The sequence below is a fragment of the Epinephelus lanceolatus genome, chromosome 11, assembly GCF_041903045.1.
Source record: "Epinephelus lanceolatus isolate andai-2023 chromosome 11, ASM4190304v1, whole genome shotgun sequence".
Classification (NCBI taxonomy): Eukaryota; Metazoa; Chordata; class Actinopteri; order Perciformes; family Serranidae; genus Epinephelus; species Epinephelus lanceolatus.
In genome coordinates this window covers 42,955,886-42,976,189 of record NC_135744.1, presented here as the reverse complement: position 1 = coordinate 42,976,189, position 20,304 = coordinate 42,955,886, and the positions used below count along the sequence as shown (strand labels likewise).

General features: G+C 40.1%; 2 protein-coding genes across 2 annotated transcripts; both read left to right on the top strand.

Moving 5' to 3' along the window:
• Window positions 1-4,902: 4,902 nt before the first annotated feature.
• LOC117269431 (odorant receptor 131-2-like) lies at window positions 4,903-5,874 on the top strand. The gene has a single exon (XM_033646435.2). The coding sequence runs from the start codon at window positions 4,903-4,905 to the stop codon at window positions 5,872-5,874; it is 972 nt and encodes a 323-aa protein (XP_033502326.2).
• Window positions 5,875-13,151: 7,277 nt separating this feature from the next.
• Window positions 13,152-19,425, top strand: LOC144464592 (odorant receptor 131-2-like). Its single transcript, XM_078172092.1, has 2 exons — window positions 13,152-13,175; window positions 18,469-19,425. The coding sequence occupies exons 1-2, from the start codon at window positions 13,152-13,154 to the stop codon at window positions 19,423-19,425; spliced, it is 981 nt and encodes a 326-aa protein (XP_078028218.1).
• Window positions 19,426-20,304: the final 879 nt, after the last annotated feature.

The following is a 20,304-nucleotide window of genomic DNA, read 5'->3' as shown; positions in this document are numbered from 1 at the left end:
GTTTTTTTTTTGATACATCCAATCATTGATTTGCTCATTTCAGTGACACAGATGTTTTACAGGTCCATAAATCACCTGGAACAATAAACACAAGAAACAAACTAGACACTTGGAAAAAGGCTAGAATGCGTGACACAAGGTACAATGGCGAACTGGAACAGAGAAGAAGGAACACACAGACTAAATACAACACAAAGGGAGAGGTAATCAGGAGTGTTTCTCAAACCCAAGAAAAATGCTAACAACGGACTTGTGTTCTTGGAGACAAGATTTTTGCTAGTCCTTCTTGGAAGAATGAACTTGCAGATTTACAAGCACACAAAACACTTTTAACAGTCTGATTTCATGTGTTCTTGCTGGTATTGTGTAATAACCCCAGCAAAGAGGCCACCTGAAGTGCTCCAAAAGAACAGCAGGGCTTTATCCAGTGGTGGACTCTACTTCAGTAACATTTTACATGCAGAACTTTTACTTGTAGTATTTCTTCACTGTGGTATTACTACCTTTTTTTTAATGTAAAAGATCTGAGTACTTCTTCCACCTCTGGCTTTATCACCCAAAACAACTCTTGTCGTGCAACAGCCTATCCTAAGCTCAGGTGATTACTCCACAACTGTGCACTAACAATGTAATGTGTCTATTTATAATAATAAAGCAATGACAGTCCCCTTTCATACTACTTTGAATGTTATTTTTTTGATGTTTTCCGAAGCGCTTGTAACGTTCACGAGCCAAGAACTATCCACCTTATTTTTCACGGAAACACAGAGGCAAAACAGAACATAGCCAGCTTCTGTTTTATTGTGTGACACTTCCGGTCCAGCACTCTTGACCACTGTGTAAATGGGAATCGCCTTGTTGTTTACCTTGTTGAGTTTAGTTATACATATACATATATATATATATATATATATATCTCACATTTTTCACGTCACTATATCACCGTTTAGACTAATCTGATGTTTGTAAAGTCTATAAACACAATTATCGAACAAACGTTACTATTTCTGTGTGCACGTTTTGTTTGTAATTAATAACATGGTTATCGTAGATTAGCTGGGCTAACCGTTAGCTGTTAGCCGTTAGTCGTTAGCGGTGTCTGTAACTCAATAACTCAATAAACAGTCCGTTAAAAAAATATTTTTTCCAGCGGATGTCTTAGTTACAACATGACTGAGCTAACTGGAGTAGTTTCATGTCGTATCCGACAACGGGAGGCTTTTAACAGATGACGTCCTGATGTTAGCTTTGCTGCTAGTGTTAGCTGTCCCTGTCAGCTGCAGTCACTGATGCTTTCTAGACATCGTGATTTCCCAAAACTGAATAAATACCACACACAGCAACACAAAACTGCTTTGCTAGCTCAGTCATGTTGTAACAGCTGGATGGTTGATGTGTACATGCTAATTCGGGTGCTATCAGAGCCGATCCGCGCATCACTATGGCTTAATAATCAACTCAGTCAATAAAAACAATCCGTCCTGTGTTATGAGTGTATGTCGCTAACAGAAAGAAAGAAAGAAAAGGGAAAAAGATAGAAAAGCAGCGTACACCTCACATATTTATTTCTCACAGTTGCGCACACGTTTGGCTGGCATGCAGAAGCACCGTCTGTGTGTCTGTGTGCCGAGGGTGCGAGCCGCAGCTTCAGCTGCTCAGGTAGAGAGGCTGTGTAGCCCGGTGTGTTTTTTCGCTGATTCGGTTCTGCAGGTTCTCTGCTGGTACACATTAACCCATGCTATGATTGTAACATTAAATTTAATTGAATCAACATAGCAACATGTGCCCAACGTTACTGTAACACTAATTAAAACAGACATTTGACTTTATGTTGTACCTGTCCAGGAGAAGAAGAGCTAGCTCTGAGTCAGATTGTAGCCCCTACAGCTCTTGCAGTGCTCTCCACCTTGGAAATGCATGGCCAGTGTTAATCCGAGTTCTGTCCCTTTCTTTATCCGACAACTTCTTCGCCAACAACCATTGTTTCTTTAGAGGTAATGTCAGATCCTGGTCGTCTTCAGGTGGACGTTCTGCTCTCTGCCATTTCATTTCGAAAATACGCGCTACCATTGCTCACTGGCTGTAGCCTTTTATAGGGAGGGAGGGCCAAGGGCTCCAAGAGGAGGGATTCACATGAACGTACATGAACGCACAGCCGGACCGGCTTGTAAACAATGGGCTGGAGATCAACACAGAGAGAGGTTGTGTGAGGTCATGCTATACTCCAGATGAAATTACACCTCTAGTTCTTCACATAGCGATTTTTAATTCCTTCAATCTAGAAATGATGAATTTCGCTTATTGCTCCTTTAATTAAGCAGCCTGCGGCCTCGTGCCTACGACCGAATCACAGCCATGACGTTATCACAGTACAACATCACTCCCTCTCGTGTGATATTGCTTTTATACAACAGTTCAACAGTTAAATAAGCAAGGCTGATTAATAAATGTTGAAAAATGAGGACAAAATAGATAATTTAAGCATTTTATTTGTCTTCCGCCAACAAAAATAGTTCCCTCAGGACTCCGCTGTCACCGTTGCTATGTAACACAGACATGGTGCGCCAGGCACTTACTCTTTATACACATTTATCTGCACATTTCCATTAATTGTGCAGCCGGTGAAATAAGTCTCTGGTGACTGCATGGTGGACTGTGGCTTCACAGGCACAGCCGACTCTGCCTTCTGATCTGACAGTATGTTGCTTTTCTCCAAGTCATTGAGCTCCGCTGATGAAACACTGACAAACCTGGATGTGTGCTCAGATGGATTCAGCTTATCCTCTCCCTCATCTTCCTCTGATGACCATTCATAGTTCAATTCAAAACTTATTTTAGGAAATAAATCCATATTTTTGGCTGTTTGACAGTGGATGAATTAATTAGCCTACAACGCAACTGCTGACCTAACTGACACTAACCGTCAGTTTTGATTTGATTGTTGATTGCAATCAGCTGTGAGGCGGAGTGATACATACAGAGTGAAATAACCGTGATGTTGTACTCCGATATCATCACGGTTTTACTGTCTCTCGACCAATCAGATTGCAGGGCCGGAACTAACTGTTGTATAAGTAATATTAAATCACCTTATGGGGCACCACATTCCACATCAGGAAAATGATACCAAAATAATTTACTCAGTCTCAGAAAATATACTAAACTATGAATTTGGAACTTAAAATTAAAATAATAACTATAACCAAAATTGCAATATCAATAGTCAAGATTAAAGGATTTTTGAGTGTTTGCAATATTAAATTGACAACATGTATGTTACAAAAGCAATTATTCAAAAGAAAGCAAGCAATTGTAAAACACAAAAAGATGTAAGATGAAAATACAGTGTGTATGTGCACGTATGCGTTTGTGTGTGCGTGTGTGAAAAACTGAGGGTGTGAACACAGACAAAATGGCTGACTACTGAAATACCAAAACAATGATGGCTAATCAAATATGGTCAATGAAAGAAGGGGAGGTTCTGCCTCACCACGTGATCAGTCGGGACAAAAGAGCAAAGGAAACTTTTGAAGTGGGGACTTTGAGTTCCCCCTCTATGTTTGAATGCCAAATTAAGTACATGTCTACAAGACCTGTGTTATATATGCCAAGTTAGCAAAAGGGGCGTTCAGTGGCATGCACCCTCGGCCTGTGTGAAGCATAAGTTTACTAACATCAACTTAGCTTTGACAAAGTTAACTACCCATTAACCTAGCTACAAAGAGATCGCAACAACAGACTAATTAAACATAAAATCAATACATGTGTTGCACATTAACAGAAGTTAAACGGTCTGTTTGTCTTTTGTCTGAAGAACAAAAGGGGCCTCAGTTACCATTTTGAGAGGGCTGAGGGTTGAGGGAATGTCAGTTTACACAAAGGAATATATCATCTGTGGAGTCCCGTGATCCCAGCTTGAATGCCAAAATAAATGCTGGGATATCCGTTCTATCAGGTTCATTCATGTTACCAACCAATGCATCCTCAGTAAAATGGGTGTGTCAAAACCATTTCTGTGAATTTTAACTATTCTTGGAAAAATACTAAATAAGTATTGTGTATTGGGACAGTAGTTGGGAAGAAAAGGTGACGTTTCACACGAACAGACAAGAAAGCAAAGAGAGGAAGACCCAATCACCCAGTTCGTAAACACACAGAGGCAGGAAGCTGAATATCTGAAGTGAGAGGGAAGGTGAGTATTTCAAAGTAAAAGAATATGAATAAATATCAAGAAACAAAGAATAACGTATCCTAAAGAGCAGGACGGAACACATTTCCATACCAGTTACATGGTTTTAATGACCATGTCATCATATTAAGGTAAAAGAAGTGCTAACAACAAAATCCTAAATATTTCTTCATTCTTCATCATTCTGCCAAATTAAAAAAGATACTTTTGGCATGTTCACAAAGTAAAATACAATAACATTGACCACAGTATTGAGAAATTTCCTTTGAAAGGATTACATCACACTGTTTAGTATGAAAGATCTAGTTACTATGCTTTTGTGTGATCTGTCACGTGAAGTGCTGTGGTGATGGAGTGCTTAAAAAGCATTTGCAGACCAACAAATACCTGGCAGACCAGTTCTGCTCACATGGAAGCAGGCCTAGCCTCCAACCTGTGAACTGCCAGCAATGAGAGAATCGATGTGAATAACTTTCTATTATGCACGTCAACTCAACAGACATCTCTGCAAAAATGATAGATTTTTACTTTTCTGACTGAACTGAACTGACTGAAACTGTGCAAGATGAATTGTGCTTCTCTGTTACACTTACATCAAAAGGTTGATGGGGTTTTAAGATTGTAAATGCTGTTTCAAATTATGTGAATACTGGATAAAACCCTCAAGATGTCCCATCTTGATTTCAGGGGGCTCCCACATATGTCTCTCTAATATGTCGTATGCAACTTCATCTCAGACAAACATCACTGTTGGAGTGCAGGGCCGGACAATACTGGAAATTGTGTTATTTTCTGCTCCAATTACCGTGCCATGCTGTGTGTTTCTCTTCATTAACGGGGTCATGTTATTCACCTTGAGGAGTAAAACAATATTTCGTGAGACCTCTCGTTACATTCTTCTGTTTAACCTCCTTATTGCAGACACTGTACAGATGGCACTGAGCCAGATACTGTACCTGCTGGCTGCTTGTAGAATAAGACTAACATATCCTGTATGTGGTGTTCTTGCCATGCTTTCCAATCTTACAAACGAAATCTCTCCTCTCACACTGGTGGTGATGTCTCTGGAGAGATATGTAGCTGTGTGCTACCCACTGAGGCACTCTGCCATCATCACCATCAGAAACACAGCAGTGGCTATTATTGTGGTTTGGATCTTCAGTTCACTAAATATTCTCACTCGAGTTTTGTTATTGTTAGATTTTCCTTTTGAAGACCTGGAGAGTCTGCAGATGAAAGATTTTTGTGCAGAAGAAAACATGTTTGTTGGTCCAGTGTCTGATGATTATCACAAAGTGTACACTTATTTTCTTTTTGTATCAGCTAGTGTGGCAGTCACTTCTTCCTATATCTGTGTGATGATAGCAGCCAGGTCAGCCTCCACAGACAAAGCTTCAGCTCGCAAGGCCCGCAACACACTGCTGCTGCATCTGGTGCAGCTGGGCCTCAGTCTCTCTTCAACTATACACAACCCCTTGGTTACTGCCATCTCAAAAATCACTGACAGAGTAATCATTTTGCGTATCTGGAGTATTTTTTATGTGTCTTTAATCCTTTTTCCCAGATGTCTGAGCACTCTCATCTATGGCATCAGAGACCAGGCCATCAGATCCATCCTCATGTATCATCTATGTTGTCGGCTGAAACTATCGATCATCCCAGCCAAGGCTGAGGTTTCATCCTAGGCTACATTAAATCATTCAGGACTTATTCTTGATAAGGATGTTCATAGTAATTTGAATCAAAGCTTAATTTCTTGAAATTCAAATCAGAAAAAAAAGCATTTCATTAAACTTTCAGTCAGATTTGGCTACACTTGCTGATGATATTGTTGCACTTAATGTTTATGTGTTTTATATTATTAATTACAATATATATATAAATATCAATAATTAAAATATTGTGTAGCTTAGTCTTTCCACAGTATTTTGTATTCTTTCACAGTTCCAACACTTTCTCAAAAAATTTTTTTTAAATAAATTTGAGTGAAAGTATTCGATAAACATGCTCATAGATTTACAGTCTAGGTAAAGTTCTTTTAAGGTGTTAATATTGTTTTTACACCAGATTTTAACAATTACTACATTCACACAGACTATTTGCCTTTGTTCCCTGGTGTAAACAAGTCTAATCAGATGTATTACAATGTAAAGTATAAACTCATTCATTTATTAGTGGACTTAGGTTTACTCCAGCAGCACTACACCCTGCTCTAAACACTCAAACCTGCTCTTTTTTGCTCTAAAAATGTTGCACAGCTCCTTTCTGTGGATGCTCAATTAGATGCAGGCATTGCAGGTGAAGAGAAAATGCAGCAAGAGCTGGATGGAGCAGTCATGCAGCTATAACCATCTGGTAACAGCCCTTCCTACATTAAGAGTACAGTCTGCTGTGGAAACCTTAAAGAGATTTATGGTTTAAGCACGTCATTGACATCAGCCGGGACAACCAACTCAGGGTCCGTTTCATTGTCTGGCTTAGCGCCAATTACAGCGCTGAGTTCTGGAGACTCTGGGTTGCTGGGCAGCAGATGCTCAGGTCACTAGTGTCGGACTCGAGGCTCCTCCTACTCTCCAGTGTGCTATGTGTGAGCTCAGTCCTGCGTGTTCTTTAATGAAGCAATAGGAGAAGATATTCGGTCTCAGTTAATGTAGTTTATTAAGCAGTAAAGGAGTAAAATTACAGAGCTCTGGGTCTCAACTTCTTTCCCTGACAAGCAACAACACGTGCCAGTTCACGAAGTCTGACTCACTATCTCTTCCTGACCCAGTGTATTTAAGCGTCACATGAGTCATTGTGCATGCGAGGCGTTGTCCTCTTCTCATTGGCGTTCCACTTCCTCCTTCGCCACACCACGCCCCTGCCTCGTGTTAATCTGACTCCTTCCCGCTGACGGTGGGGGCGTGGTTCCTGTTTTGAAAGACAAGAGAACAACACAACTCCCTACACGTGCTGTACCTTACTATCTGTACATCACTTTCTATTCTTTTTACCATATATGAAACTAATTATCTAAGCATTGCGGTATGTGCTCCTCAGACTTCATGTCTCTTCCTCTCCTGTACTTCTCCACTTCTGCAAAGCAAACACATTCAGATCAGCTGAAATCATCTCAGTATTCTCATTGTTCACACATCTAAAACTTATATAGTGAAACACAACTTATAGTAAAACACATAAAATCATTCTATTCCCAACACTAGGCAGCTTAGACAGCCAGTGGTGTAGGAAGCCATTACGACCACATTGTCTTTTGTGGCCTCCATGAGAACCTGCAAAACTGGCAAGGCAAAATCCTTTGAAAAGTGACAGGTGTCAGGTTGGCTCCTCATACGGTTTATAGATGGCTCAAAGGATTCAGAAAAAGCAGGCATCGGGGTTGCCAAATCAGGATAGGCAGAAGGCATGCTGTCCAGCTCAGGATAAGCATGTAGCGGACTAGCTGGCTCAGGACATGCGGGCGATGGGGGTGCCACATCAGGATGCACGTCCAGAAACCTGAGTCTATCAAGTAGAATGCAGGCCCAGATACAGGCTGAAGGAAAGCCTATTTTCTAGCAGACTGAGAAGCCAGCAAGAGACCACCTGGCAGAGGTGCAAACTGAAGGATGGCCTTGTGATGGCTAAAATTCTGGTGGCTAGCTAGTTGTACACTGGAGGTTTGTTGCTGGCTGGTGGGGCTGCAACTGGAGGCTAGCTGCAAACTGGAGGCTGGCTGTCATCAGATTACTGGCTAACAAACTGGATGCTAGCAGTCTGAGGTGCAGAATGATTCCTGAGGACTTGGGGGCTAAGGCTCGGGCTGATATCTCGGAAGCTGGGACTGATGATGCATTCCATTAGCACAAAGTCAGAATTTCCAAGTTCTCATTTGGAAAATCATCCCTTAAAGGGGAACTAATGTTTTTGTCTAAATGAGTGATAGGATGTTCAATATGTGACATTTCTCCAGTACGAAGCTAGGGCTGACGTGCCTGCAGCCCGTGAGCGCGCCCTAAATTAAATAATAGGGCACTCAGACAGCGTCAAACAACGTCAAAATACGTCCACTAAAAGTGCATTTTTTTCACACAGATAGGCTCGGATTGTTAGTATAATTATCCGACAACATAACGGAAAGGAGAAATGAACATCTGTGTTTACCTTTAGCTGGATTCAGACATGTTCCTCTGCCTGTTGCTGCTCCCTCTCTCTCCTCGTCCGCTCTTCAGTTTCAATGAGCTCTGCGTCCGTGTACCTTAGTGTACTCCGTGTTCAAATAAATACGGGTGGTCATCAAATTCAAATGGCTCATCCAGATCCAGTTGGTCAAAATCGGGTAAAAATTCGGACATGTTTGTTGTGGCAAGTCAAAACACTCACTCAGAGGGGCGTCGGTGGCGCCCCATGTACAAGGCTGTTGCTGCAGCAGCCCGGGTTCGACTCCAGCCTGTGGCCCTTTGCTGCATGTCACTCCCTCTCTCTCTCCCCCCTAACGCTTGTCTGTCCTATCAAATAAAGGCTAAAGATGCCCCAAAAATATCTTTAAAAAAAAAACCACTCACTCGGAGAGTGAAAGTATGGCTCTGAAATCACACGTCTCGCGAGATTTGAGTTGTTGCAGGAAGTTACCGCTGGAGTGACCTTACAAACGAGAGGAGTTACTCTGTTTGGAGTAGTCATGGCCATGAAGCTGGCTGAGTGTTGTTTGATCACTGATAGTACTGTTTTGAAGCTGAGTGACCGACTTGTCATTTGGAGCTCCGCCTGGATCTTTTCATGGAAAAAACCGTAGAATGGTCATAATTTGTGCAATCTTCTTCAAATTTGAAACAAATGTTGATTCATAGTGTGCCTACAGCCCCACAGTGTCATTTACCTGCTCAGATGAAGCAACAGTCAGTTATTCATCCTGAAAAACATTTTTTATTTTATTTTTGGCAAAATCTTCAATGTTTTACTGACTTCAGAGGCCCATTACTCTGTCTCTGTATCACCTAGAGTGTTTCTCTGGCAAGACCTCATCCATGCATATAGTCAGGGTGGTTCAGAAGCTACAGTCATTTTAATTTTGGTATGTAATTTTAGGCATTTTTGCTACAAAATGGGGATGGAGTACAAGAGGTTAAAAAAAAAAAATCCTTGCAAGCACAAAACCTTCACTCCAGAGCACAGAGGCATATGGTCAGTGTGATTGTACTTATTGTTAACTGAAAAGAGGTGCTGTAGTGTTAGTTCATAGGCTAGGTGTACTGCCAGGTACATGGGTAGGTTTCCAAGAAGGAAGTGGGTATACTCTCCTAGATATTCGGATAGGTCAGTATACTGTAAACAGCCAGAAAAAGAAATGTGTATGCCCCATATACCTGTGTATATCCTAAACTACACCACTGACTTTAGTGATAAAATAAAATGATGTGTTGTTGCCTTTTCATCTTTACTGGTTAACAGTTAGCAGCTACAGACTGAGAAAAAATATTCCGTTCACTTTGCTGCCCAAAAGCTACTGACAGATACTGCCAACATTCAAAACTGAATGTTTTATTACATATAACTCAAAGCATGAGTTCACAACATGAATCAGTCAAAACACCCTAAATGTCAATATGACATTTTTTGTTAACATTATATTTGTTTTTACTTGCTCTTTTGCATGACATATGCTGTAGTGATGATTAGATTTTAAAACGTTTAAAGATTTTTTTTTTTTTTTATTTCAGCAAGCTTATGCAAACTAAGTAAATACATAATTATAAATGTTCTATTTCCTCCATTGGACTAAAAAAGTAGCAGAGTTTGGGTTTGTTCCAGCAGCTGTGGAAATCTAAAACAGATTTATGGTTTAAGCACATGTCCATATGGGATACATACAGTTCTAATGGTACTATATCAAAAGTGTTCGGTGGAGATGCAACACTTCTCAACAATTCTGTGTGTACTGTGGAAGCCGTCAGCTTTCTGGGATCCACAATCATTCATGATCTCAAGTGGGCATCTGGTGAACAGACATTGCATGTTGGGTGGGGAAAAAACCCCAAATGCAAATATATTCACATGTACTATTTAGTTATCAGGGTTCAATGCTAAGGTTTTTTTTCATTTGCCCGGTCGGGCAAGTTGGTCAGAGATCTACTTGCCCGAAGTCAGTTTTTACTTGCCCTATAAAAATTGTTTAATTTAAGCGGCTATCAAATAACAAAGACTGCAGTTATTTTTATGTTATGTAATCTTTATTTACACTGTATTTATTAATTAAAACAACATATGTCATGTATTGTAGCTTAATTCCGTCAGGGCTTAAAGTGAAAAATTTGTCAATCGTTCTCCGTCTATAATTTTGCGCCCTACTTGAGCCATGCCCACCTTTATTTATTTTTCACCCCTCTCTCCAGTTCTGCTGTATTAACACCGGGTTTAATATATTTTGCTTCCATCTCTCTGCCTTGCTCTACTCTACTTCAGCGCTACTTAGCTCTCTCTCTACTCTACTAGTAGACTACCACATCCACCTGTTGCACTAAACACACACAGCAGTGTTTCCCCTAGGATGGAGTTGTAGCAGCGGAGGTGAAGCACACGCATGAAAAATAATTTTCACATGTGTGAAACTTTTTTGTATGCTTGCAAAGCACAGCCTGCTGGGATGTTTTTGTGTATCTACTGGCACCAGAAGGGCTCTTTAGGACTAAGTACATACACTACATGTGTGCACAGTATGAGCAGGTGAAATGTCTGTCTAGCTTACATATGAGGTGTCTCAAGATTTAGGAACATATAATTTTATTGAATATAATAAAGTAAAAAGTCACATGACATGCTGCTGTTTTGTGCTATGACCTATAAATGACATGATGGCATAACACCATAAATAGTACATTGTTATGTTATTATATGAAGCGTCTGTCGCACAAAATAATATCAATGGGGGCTGTGGGCAGGACATTACACAGCTGTGCCTGTGACATCAGGCAGAGAGACCGCTGCATCAGAGCAGAAGAGCACGTTTTAAAATACATTTATTTTATCAATTAGTTATTAACTTTTACTATTTTTAGCAACTTGCCCGATCGGGCAAGTGAGTTGTTAGTTTACATGCCCGACCGTGAGTTTTACTTGCCCCGGGCAATCGGGCAATCCTTATTGTTGAGCCCTGGTTATGCATTTGTTGTTGTTTATTGTTTGTTTTTGTCTCTTTGTTTAGCTTTGTTGTCCTAATTTTTAACAGTATGTCTGTTTCTATCTTCCTGAAAATTGTTTTTGGAAATGTGTGTAAGTGCACTGGGTCTAATTCTTGGTACTTGCACACATTCATGGCCAATAAAGCTGATTCTGATCCCTGACCTTGACTTAGAGGGCAGCGGATATGGATAAACTGTCAGAGTAACTCTCAGGGGGAGCTTCTGCCTACTGACCTTCCAACCAAATATCATAATGTCCTTTCAGATGATGATTTAACTATCTATACACTAGCTTTCTAACAGTGCAGATGAACATTTCCTTTAAACATACATGGCTTTCATGCTCATGATTAATGAGCATTAAAATAAAACAAGAACTACCAACAAAATCCCAAATATTTCTACACTCCTTGTAATTCTTCCAAATTAAAAAGTTACAACAACTCCGTCCGGTGTATTGAGAAATAACTTCAAAAAGATGACATCATTCATCAGTGTTTAGGCCTCCAACCTGCTTACTGTCAAGATGGGGAAAATGTATGTGGATAACTTGGTTCTACATGTGAACTCAACAGATATCTCTGCAAAAATGATGGATTTTACTTTTCTAAAAGTACAAACTGCAAGATTAATTGTGCTTCTGTGTTATAATAACATCAAAAGGTTGATGTGCTTTTAAGGTCTTATATACTATTTCAGATTATTCAGATCAGGATAAAGCCCTTAAAATGTTCCATCTTGATTTGAGGGGGCTGCCATATATGTCTCTCTGTCATATGCAAACTCATTTCAGACAAACAACACTGTTGGAGTGCAGTGATGTTTGTCAAGTTTTTTTTTGATACATCCAATCATTGATTTGCTCATTTCAGTGACACAGATGTTTTACAGGTCCATAAATCACCTGGAACAATAAACACAAGAAACAAACTAGACACTTGGAAAAAGGCTAGAATGCGTGACACAAGGTACAATGGCGAACTGGAACAGAGAAGAAGGAACACACAGACTAAATACAACACAAAGGGAGAGGTAATCAAGAGTGTTTCTCAAACCCAAGAAAAATGCTAACAACGGACTTGTGTTCTTGGAGACAAGATTTTTGCTAGTCCTTCTTAGAAGAATGAACTTGCAGATTTACAAGCACACAAAACACTTTTAACAGTCTGATTTCATGTGTTCTTGCTGGTATTGTGTAATAACCCCAGCAAAGAGGCCACCTGAAGTGCTCCAAAAGAACAGCAGGGCTTTATCCAGTGGTGGACTCTACTTCAGTAACATTTTACATGCAGAACTTTTACTTGTAGTATTTCTTCACTGTGGTATTACTACCTTTTTTTTTAATGTAAAAGATCTGAGTACTTCTTCCACCTCTGGCTTTATCACCCAAAACAACTGTTGTTGTGCAACAGCCTATCCTAAGCTTAGGTGATTACTCCACAACTGTGCACTAACAATGTAATGTGTCTATTTATAATAATAAAGCAATGACAGTCCCCTTTCATACTACTTTGAATGTTATTTTTTTTATTTTTTCCAAAGCGCTTGTAACGTTCACGAGCCAAGAACTATCCACCTTATTTTTCACGGAAACACGGAGGCAAAACAGAACATAGCCAGCTTCTGTTTTATTGTGTGACACTTCCGGTCCAGCACTCTTGACCACTGTGTAAATGGGAATCGCCTTGTTGTTTACCTTGTTGAGTTTAGCTATACAAAAGTTTGGACACACCTTCTCATTCAATGCGTTTTCTTTATTTTCATGACTATTTACATTGTAGATTCTCACTGAAGGCATCAAAACTATGAATGAACACATGTGGAGTTATGTACTTAACAAAAAAAGGTGAAATAACTGAAAACATGTTTTATATTCTAGTTTCTTCAAAATAGCCACCCTTTGCTCTGATTACTGCTTTACACACTCTTGGCATTCTCTCCATGAGCTTCAAGAGGTAGTCACCTGAAATGGTTTCCACTTCACAGGTGCGCCTTATCAGGGTTAATTAGTGGAATTCCTTGCTTTATCAATGGGGTTGGGACCATCAGTTGTGTTGTGCAGAAGTCAGGTTAATACACAGCCGACAGCCCTATTGGACAACTGTTAAAATTCATATTATGGCAAGAACCAATCAGCTAACTAAAGAAAAATGAGTGGCCATCATTACTTTAAGAAATGAAGGTCAGTCAGTCCGGAAAATTGCAAAAACTTTAAATGTGTCCCCAAGTGGAGTCGCAAAAACCATCAGGCGCTACAACGAAACTCTAGAAACTCTAGAACAACTGTTAAGAAGAGACTGCGCAAATCAGGCCTTCATGGTCAAATAGCTGCTAGGAAACCACTGCTAAGGAGAGGCAACAAGCAGAAGAGATTTGTTTGGGCCAAGAAACACAAGGAATGGACATTAGACCAGTGGAAATCTGTGCTTTGGTCTGATGAGTCCAAATTTGAGATCTTTGGTTCCAACCGCCGTGTCTTTGTGAGACGCAGAAAAGGTGAACGGATGGATTCCACATGCCTGGTTCCCACTGTGAAGCATGGAGGAGGAGGTGTGATGGTGTGGGGGTGTTTTGCTGGTGACACTGTTGGGGATTTATTCAAAATTGAAGGCACACTGAACCAGCATGGCTACCACAGCATCCTGCAGCGACATGCCATCCCATCCGGTTTGCGTTTAGTTGGACCATCATTTATTTTTCAACAGGACAATGACCCCAAACACACCTCCAGGCTGTGTAAGGGCTATTTGACCAAGAAGGAGAGTGATGGAGTGCTGCGGCAGATGACCTGGCCTCCACAGTCACCGGACCTGAACCCAATCCAGATGGTTTGGGGTGAGCTGGACCGCAGAGTGAAGGCAAAGGGGCCAACAAGTGCTAAACACCTCTGGGAACTCCTTCAAGACTGTTGGAAAACCATTTCAGGTGACTATCTCTTGAAGCTCATCGAGAGAATGCCAAGAGTGTGCAAAGCAGTAATCAGAGCAAAGGGTGGCTATTTTGAAGAAACTAGAATATAAAACATGTTTTCAGTTATTTCACCTTTTTTTGTTAAGTACATAACTCCACATGTGTTCATTCATAGTTTTGATGCCTTCAGTGAGAATCTACAATGTAAATAGTCATGAAAATAAAGAAAATGCATTGAATGAGAAGGTGTGTCCAAACTTTTGGCCTGTGCCATATATATATATAACATTTTTCACGTCACTATATCACCGTTTAGACTAATTTGATGTTTGTAAAGTCTATAAACACAATTATCGAACAAACGTTACTATTTCTGTGTGCATGTTTTGTTTGTAATTAATAACATGGTTATCGTAGATTAGCTGGGCTAACCGTTAGCTGTTAGCCGTTAGTCGTTAGCGGTGTCTGTAACTCAATAACTCAATAAACGGTCCGTGAAAAAAATATTTTTTCCAGCAGATGTCTTAGTTACAACATGATTGAGCTAACTGGAGTAGTTTCATGTCGTATCCGACAACGGGAGGCTTTTAACGGATGACGTCCTGATGTTAGCTTTGCTGCTAGTGTTAGCTGTCCCTGTCAGCTGCAGTCACTGATGCTTTCTAGACATCGTGATTTCCCAAAACTGAATAAATACCACACACAGCAACACAAAACTGCTTTGCTAGCTCAATCATGTTGTAACAGCTGGATGGTTGATGCGTACATGCTGATTCGGGTGCTATCAGAGCCGATCCGCGCATCACTATGGCTTAATGATCAACTCAGTCAATTAAAACAATCCGTCCTGTGTTAGGAGTGTATGTCGCTGACAGGAAGAAAGAAAGAAAGGGGAAAAAAAGATAGAAAAGCAGCGTACACCTCACATATTTATTTCTCACAGTTGCGCACACGTGTGGCTGGCATGCAGAAGCACCGTCTGTGTGTCTGTGTGCCGAGGGTGTGAGCCGCAGCTTCAGCTGCTCAGGTAGAGAGGCTGTGTAGCCCGGTGTGTTTTTTCACTGATTCGGTTCTGCAGGTTCTCTGCTGGTACACATTAACCCATGCTATGATTGTAACATTAAATTTAATTGAATGGAAATGCATGGCCAGTGTTAATCCGGGTTCTGTCCCTTTCTTTATCCGACAACTTCTTCGCCAACAACCATTGTTTCTTTAGAGGTAATGTCAGATCCTGGTCGTCTTCAGGTGGATGTTCCACTCTCTGCCATTTCATTTCGAAAATACGCGCTGCCATTGCTCACTGGCTGTAGCCTTTTATAGGGAGGGAGGGCCAAGGGCTCCAAGAGGAGGGATGCACATGAACGTACATGAACGTGCAGCCGGACTGGCTTGTAAACAATGGGCTGGAGATCAACACAGAGAGAGGTTGTGTGAGGTCATGCTATATATATAAATGAAATTACACCTCTAGTTCTTCACATAGCAATTTTTAATTCCTTCAATCTAGAAATGATGAATTTCGCTTATTGCTCCTTAAATTAAGCGATATCACATGAGAGGGAGTAATGTTGTACTGTGATATCGTCACGGCTGTGATTCGGTCATGCGGCCTCGTGCCTACGACCGAATCACAGCCATGACGATATCACAGTACAACATCACTCCCTCTCGTGTGATATTGCTTTTATACAATAGTTCAACAGTTAAATAAGCAAGGCTGATTAAGAAATGTTGAAAAATGAGGACAAAATAGATAATTTAAGCATTTTATTTGTCTTCCGCCAACAAAAATAGTTCCCTCAGGACTCCGCTGTCACCGTTGCTATGTAACACAGACATGGTGCGCCAGGCACTTACTCTTTATACACATTTATCTGCACATTTCCATTAATTGTGCAGCCGGTGAAATAAGTCTCTGGTGACTGCATGGTGGACTGTGGCTTCACAGGCACAGCCGACTCTGCCTTCTGATCTGACAGTATGTTGCTTTTCCCCAAGTCATTGAGCTCCACTGATGAAACACTGACAAACCTGGATGTGTGCTCAGATGGATTCAGCTTCTCCTCTCCCTCATCTTCCTCTGATGACCATTCATAGTTCAATTCAAAACTTATTTTAGGAAATAAATCCATATTTTTGGCTGTTTGACAGTGGATGAATTAATTAGCCTACAACGCAACTGCTGACCTAACTGACACTAACCGTCAGTTTTGATTTAATTGTTGATTGCAATCAGCTGTGAGGCTGTGATACATACAGAGTGAAATAACCGTGATGTTGTACTCCAATATCATCACGGTTTTACTGTCTCTTGACCAATCAGATTGCAGGGCCGGAACTAACTGTTGTATAAGTAATATTAAATCACCTTATGGGGCACCACATTCCACATCAGGAAAATGATACCAAAATAATTTACTCAGTCTCAGAAAATATACTAAACTATGAATTTGGAACTTAAAATTAAAATAATAACTATAACCAAAAGTGCAATATCAATAGTCAAGATTAAAGGATTTTTAAGTGTTTGCAATATTAAATTGACAACATGTATGTTACAAAAGCAATTATTCAAAAGAAAGCAAGCAATTGTAAAACACAAAAAGATGTAAGATGAAAATACAGTGTGTATGTGCACGTATGCGTTTGTGTGTGCGTGTGTGAAAAACTGAGGGTGTGAACACAGACAAAATGGCTGACTACTGAAATACCAAAACAATGATGGCTAATCAAATATGGTCAATGAAAGAAGGGGAGGTTCTGCCTCACCACGTGATCAGTCGGGACAAAAGAGCAAAGGAAACTTTTGAAGTGGGGACTTTGAGTTCCCCCTCTATGTTTGAATGCCAAATTAAGTACATGTCTACAAGACCTGTGTTATATAAAGATGCCAAGTTAGCAAAAGGGGCGTTCAGTTGCATGCACCCTCGGCCTGTGGGAAGCATAAGTTTACTAACATCAACTTAGCTTTGACAAAGTTAACTACCCATTAACCTAGCTACAAAGAGATCGCAACAACAGACTAATTAAACATAAAATCAATACATGTGTTGCACATTAACAGAAGTTAAACGGTCTGTTTGTCTTTTGTCTGAAGAACAAAAGGGGCCTCAGTTACCATTTTGAGAGGGCTGAGGTTTGAGGGAATGTCAGTTTACACAAAGGAATATATCATCTGTGGAGTCCCGTGATCCCAGCTTGAATGCCAAAATAAATGCTGGGATATCCGTTCTATCAGGTTCATTCATGTTACCAACCAATGCATCCTCAGTAAAATGGATGTGTCAAAAACATTTCTGTGAATTTTAACTATTCTTGGAAAAATACTAAATAAGTATTGTGTATTGGGACAGTAGTTGGGAAGAAAAGGTGACGTTTCACACGAACAGACAAGAAAGCAAAGAGAGGGAGACCCAATCACCCAGTTCGTAAACACACAGAGGCAGGAAGCTGAATATCTGAAGTGAGAGGGAAGGTGAGTATTTCAAAGTAAAAGAATATGAATAAATATCATGAAACAAAGAATAACGTATCCTAAAGAGCAGGACGGAACACATTTCCATACCAGTTACATGGTTTTAATGACCATGTCATCATATTAAGGTAAAAGAAGCACTAATGACAAAATCCTAAATATTTCTTCATTCTTCATCATTCTGCCAAATTAAAAAAGATACTTTTGGCATGTTCACAAAGTAAAATACAATAACATTGACCACAGTATTGAGAAATTTCCTTTGAAAGGATTACATCACACTGTTTAGTATGAAAGATCTAGTTACTATGCTTTTGTGTGATCTGTCACGTGAAGTGCTGTGGTGATGGAGTGCTTAAAAAGCATTTGCAGACCAACAAATACCTGGCAGACCAGTTCTGCTCACATGGAAGCAGGCCTAGCCTCCAACCTGTGAACTGTCAGCAATGAGAGAATCGATGTGAATAACTTTCTATTATGCACGTCAACTCAACAGACATCTCTGCAAAAATGATGGATTTTTACTTTTCTGACTGAACTGAACTGACTGAAACTGTGCAAGATGAATTGTGCTTCTCTGTTACACTTACATCAAAAGGTTGATGGGGTTTTAAGATTGTAAATTCTGTTTCAAATTATGTGAATACTGGATAAAACCCTCAAGATGTCCCATCTTGATTTCAGGGGGCTCCCACATATGTCTCTCTAATATGTCATATGCAACTTCATCTCAGACAAACATCACTGTTGGAGTGCAGGGCCGGACAATACTGGAAATCGTGTTATTTTCTGCTCCAATTACCGTGCCATGCTGTGTGTTTCTCTTCATTAACGGGGTCATGTTATTCACCTTGAGGAGTAAAACAATATTTCGTGAGACCTCTCGTTACATTCTTCTGTTTAACCTCCTTGTTGCAGACACTGTACAGATGGCACTGAGCCAGATACTGTACCTGCTGGCTGCTTGTAGAATAAGACTAACATATCCTGTATGTGGTGTTCTTGCCATGCTTTCTAATCTTACAAACGAAATCTCTCCTCTCACACTGGTGGTGATGTCTCTGGAGAGATATGTAGCTGTGTGCTACCCACTGAGGCACTCTGCCATCATCACCATCAGAAACACAGCAGTGGCTATTATTGTGGTTTGGACCTTCAGTTCACTAAATATTCTCACTCGAGTTTTGTTACTGTTAGATTTTCCTTTTGAAGACCTGGAGAGTCTGCAGATGAAAGATTTTTGTGCCAAAGAAAACATGTTTGTTGGTCCAGTGTCTGATGATTATAGCAAAGCATACACTTATTTTCTTTTTATATCAGCAAGTGTGGCAGTCACTTCTTCCTATATTGGTGTGATGATAGCAGCCAGGTCAGCCTCCACAGACAAAGCTTCAGCTCGCAAGGCCCGCAACACACTGCTGCTGCATCTGGTGCAGCTGGGCCTCAGTCTCTCTTCAACTATACACAACCCCTTGGTTACTGCCATCTCAAAAATCACTGACAGAGTAATCATTTTACGTATCTGGAGTATTTTTTATGTATCTTTAATCCTTTTTCCCAGATGTCTAAGCGCTCTCATCTATGGCATCAGAGACCAGGCCATCAGATCCATCCTCGTGTACCATCTATGTTGCCGACTGAAACTTGGACCATCCCAGCCAAGGCTGATGTCTCATCCTAGGCTACATTGAAGAGATGTATATTGATTTAAAAGTAGCCCAATTTCTCGAAACTCAAACAGAAAATAAATAAAAGCATTTTATTTTGAAAAAAATTAAATTTTGCTATACTGGCTGATGAAATTTATACTCTATATACGTGTAATTAATATCAATAATTCCAATATACTAAAATAAGTTCAGCTTAGTTTTATCAAAGGGATTTGTATTCTTTATGAAATATTCATACTCTGTACTACATTTTAGTTAAATGGATTTTCCATTGTTGGCAATTCAACAATTTCTCACTGCATTCTTTTGTGATTTGGTGGGTTGGACGTCACTGACAACTCGCAGCCAACAGCACTAGTATATTTTTATCTGTAAAGCAATATGGAGGAAACTTCCAGCCTACCTCTGCACCCTTCTGTGTGTCAGCTCTGGTAGTTACCAGCTATGCTCCTCCAATTGTTACTTTTTAATGTACCCCAGGTTTTAGTAGATTTGGGGAAAGCAGCATTTTCCTACCATGCACCATGTGCATGGAACAGTCTTCAAAAACATTTCAAATTAAATACACTTATATTCATTGATGAATTTAAGGGCATCATAAAGAATGTGGTGTCTGAGACATGTGCTTGTTTTTCTTTAGAGGTCACTATGTTTCACTAGTTGTTGTAGTTGTTTTATTGTGGATTTTTGTATTATATGTTGTGTTTGTTGCATTTTAGTTTTTTTTGTTTGGTTGCTACCATTTTCAATCTCAATAAAACTTCCAGATGAAATAAGGCTAAAGAAAGAATAATTCTACTACGAGAAAGGGGGGGGAGGGGGGGTTACATACATATAGAGTAAATATTTTGTATTTTTAAATTCCCTGCCGAATTCCAACACTTTCGCGGAAAAAAACAA

Bases quoted from the DNA above. Each gene is read 5' to 3' on its own strand.
- LOC117269431 (XM_033646435.2), top strand. From the start codon at position 4,903: ATGTCGTATGCAACTTCATCTCAGACAAACATCACTGTTGGAGTGCAG.
- LOC144464592 (XM_078172092.1), top strand. From the start codon at position 13,152: ATGAATGAACACATGTGGAGTTAT. The intron at 13,176-18,468 runs GTACTTAACAAA...ACTTCATCTCAG, and splicing joins ATGAACACATGTGGAGTTAT to ACAAACATCACTGTTGGAGT.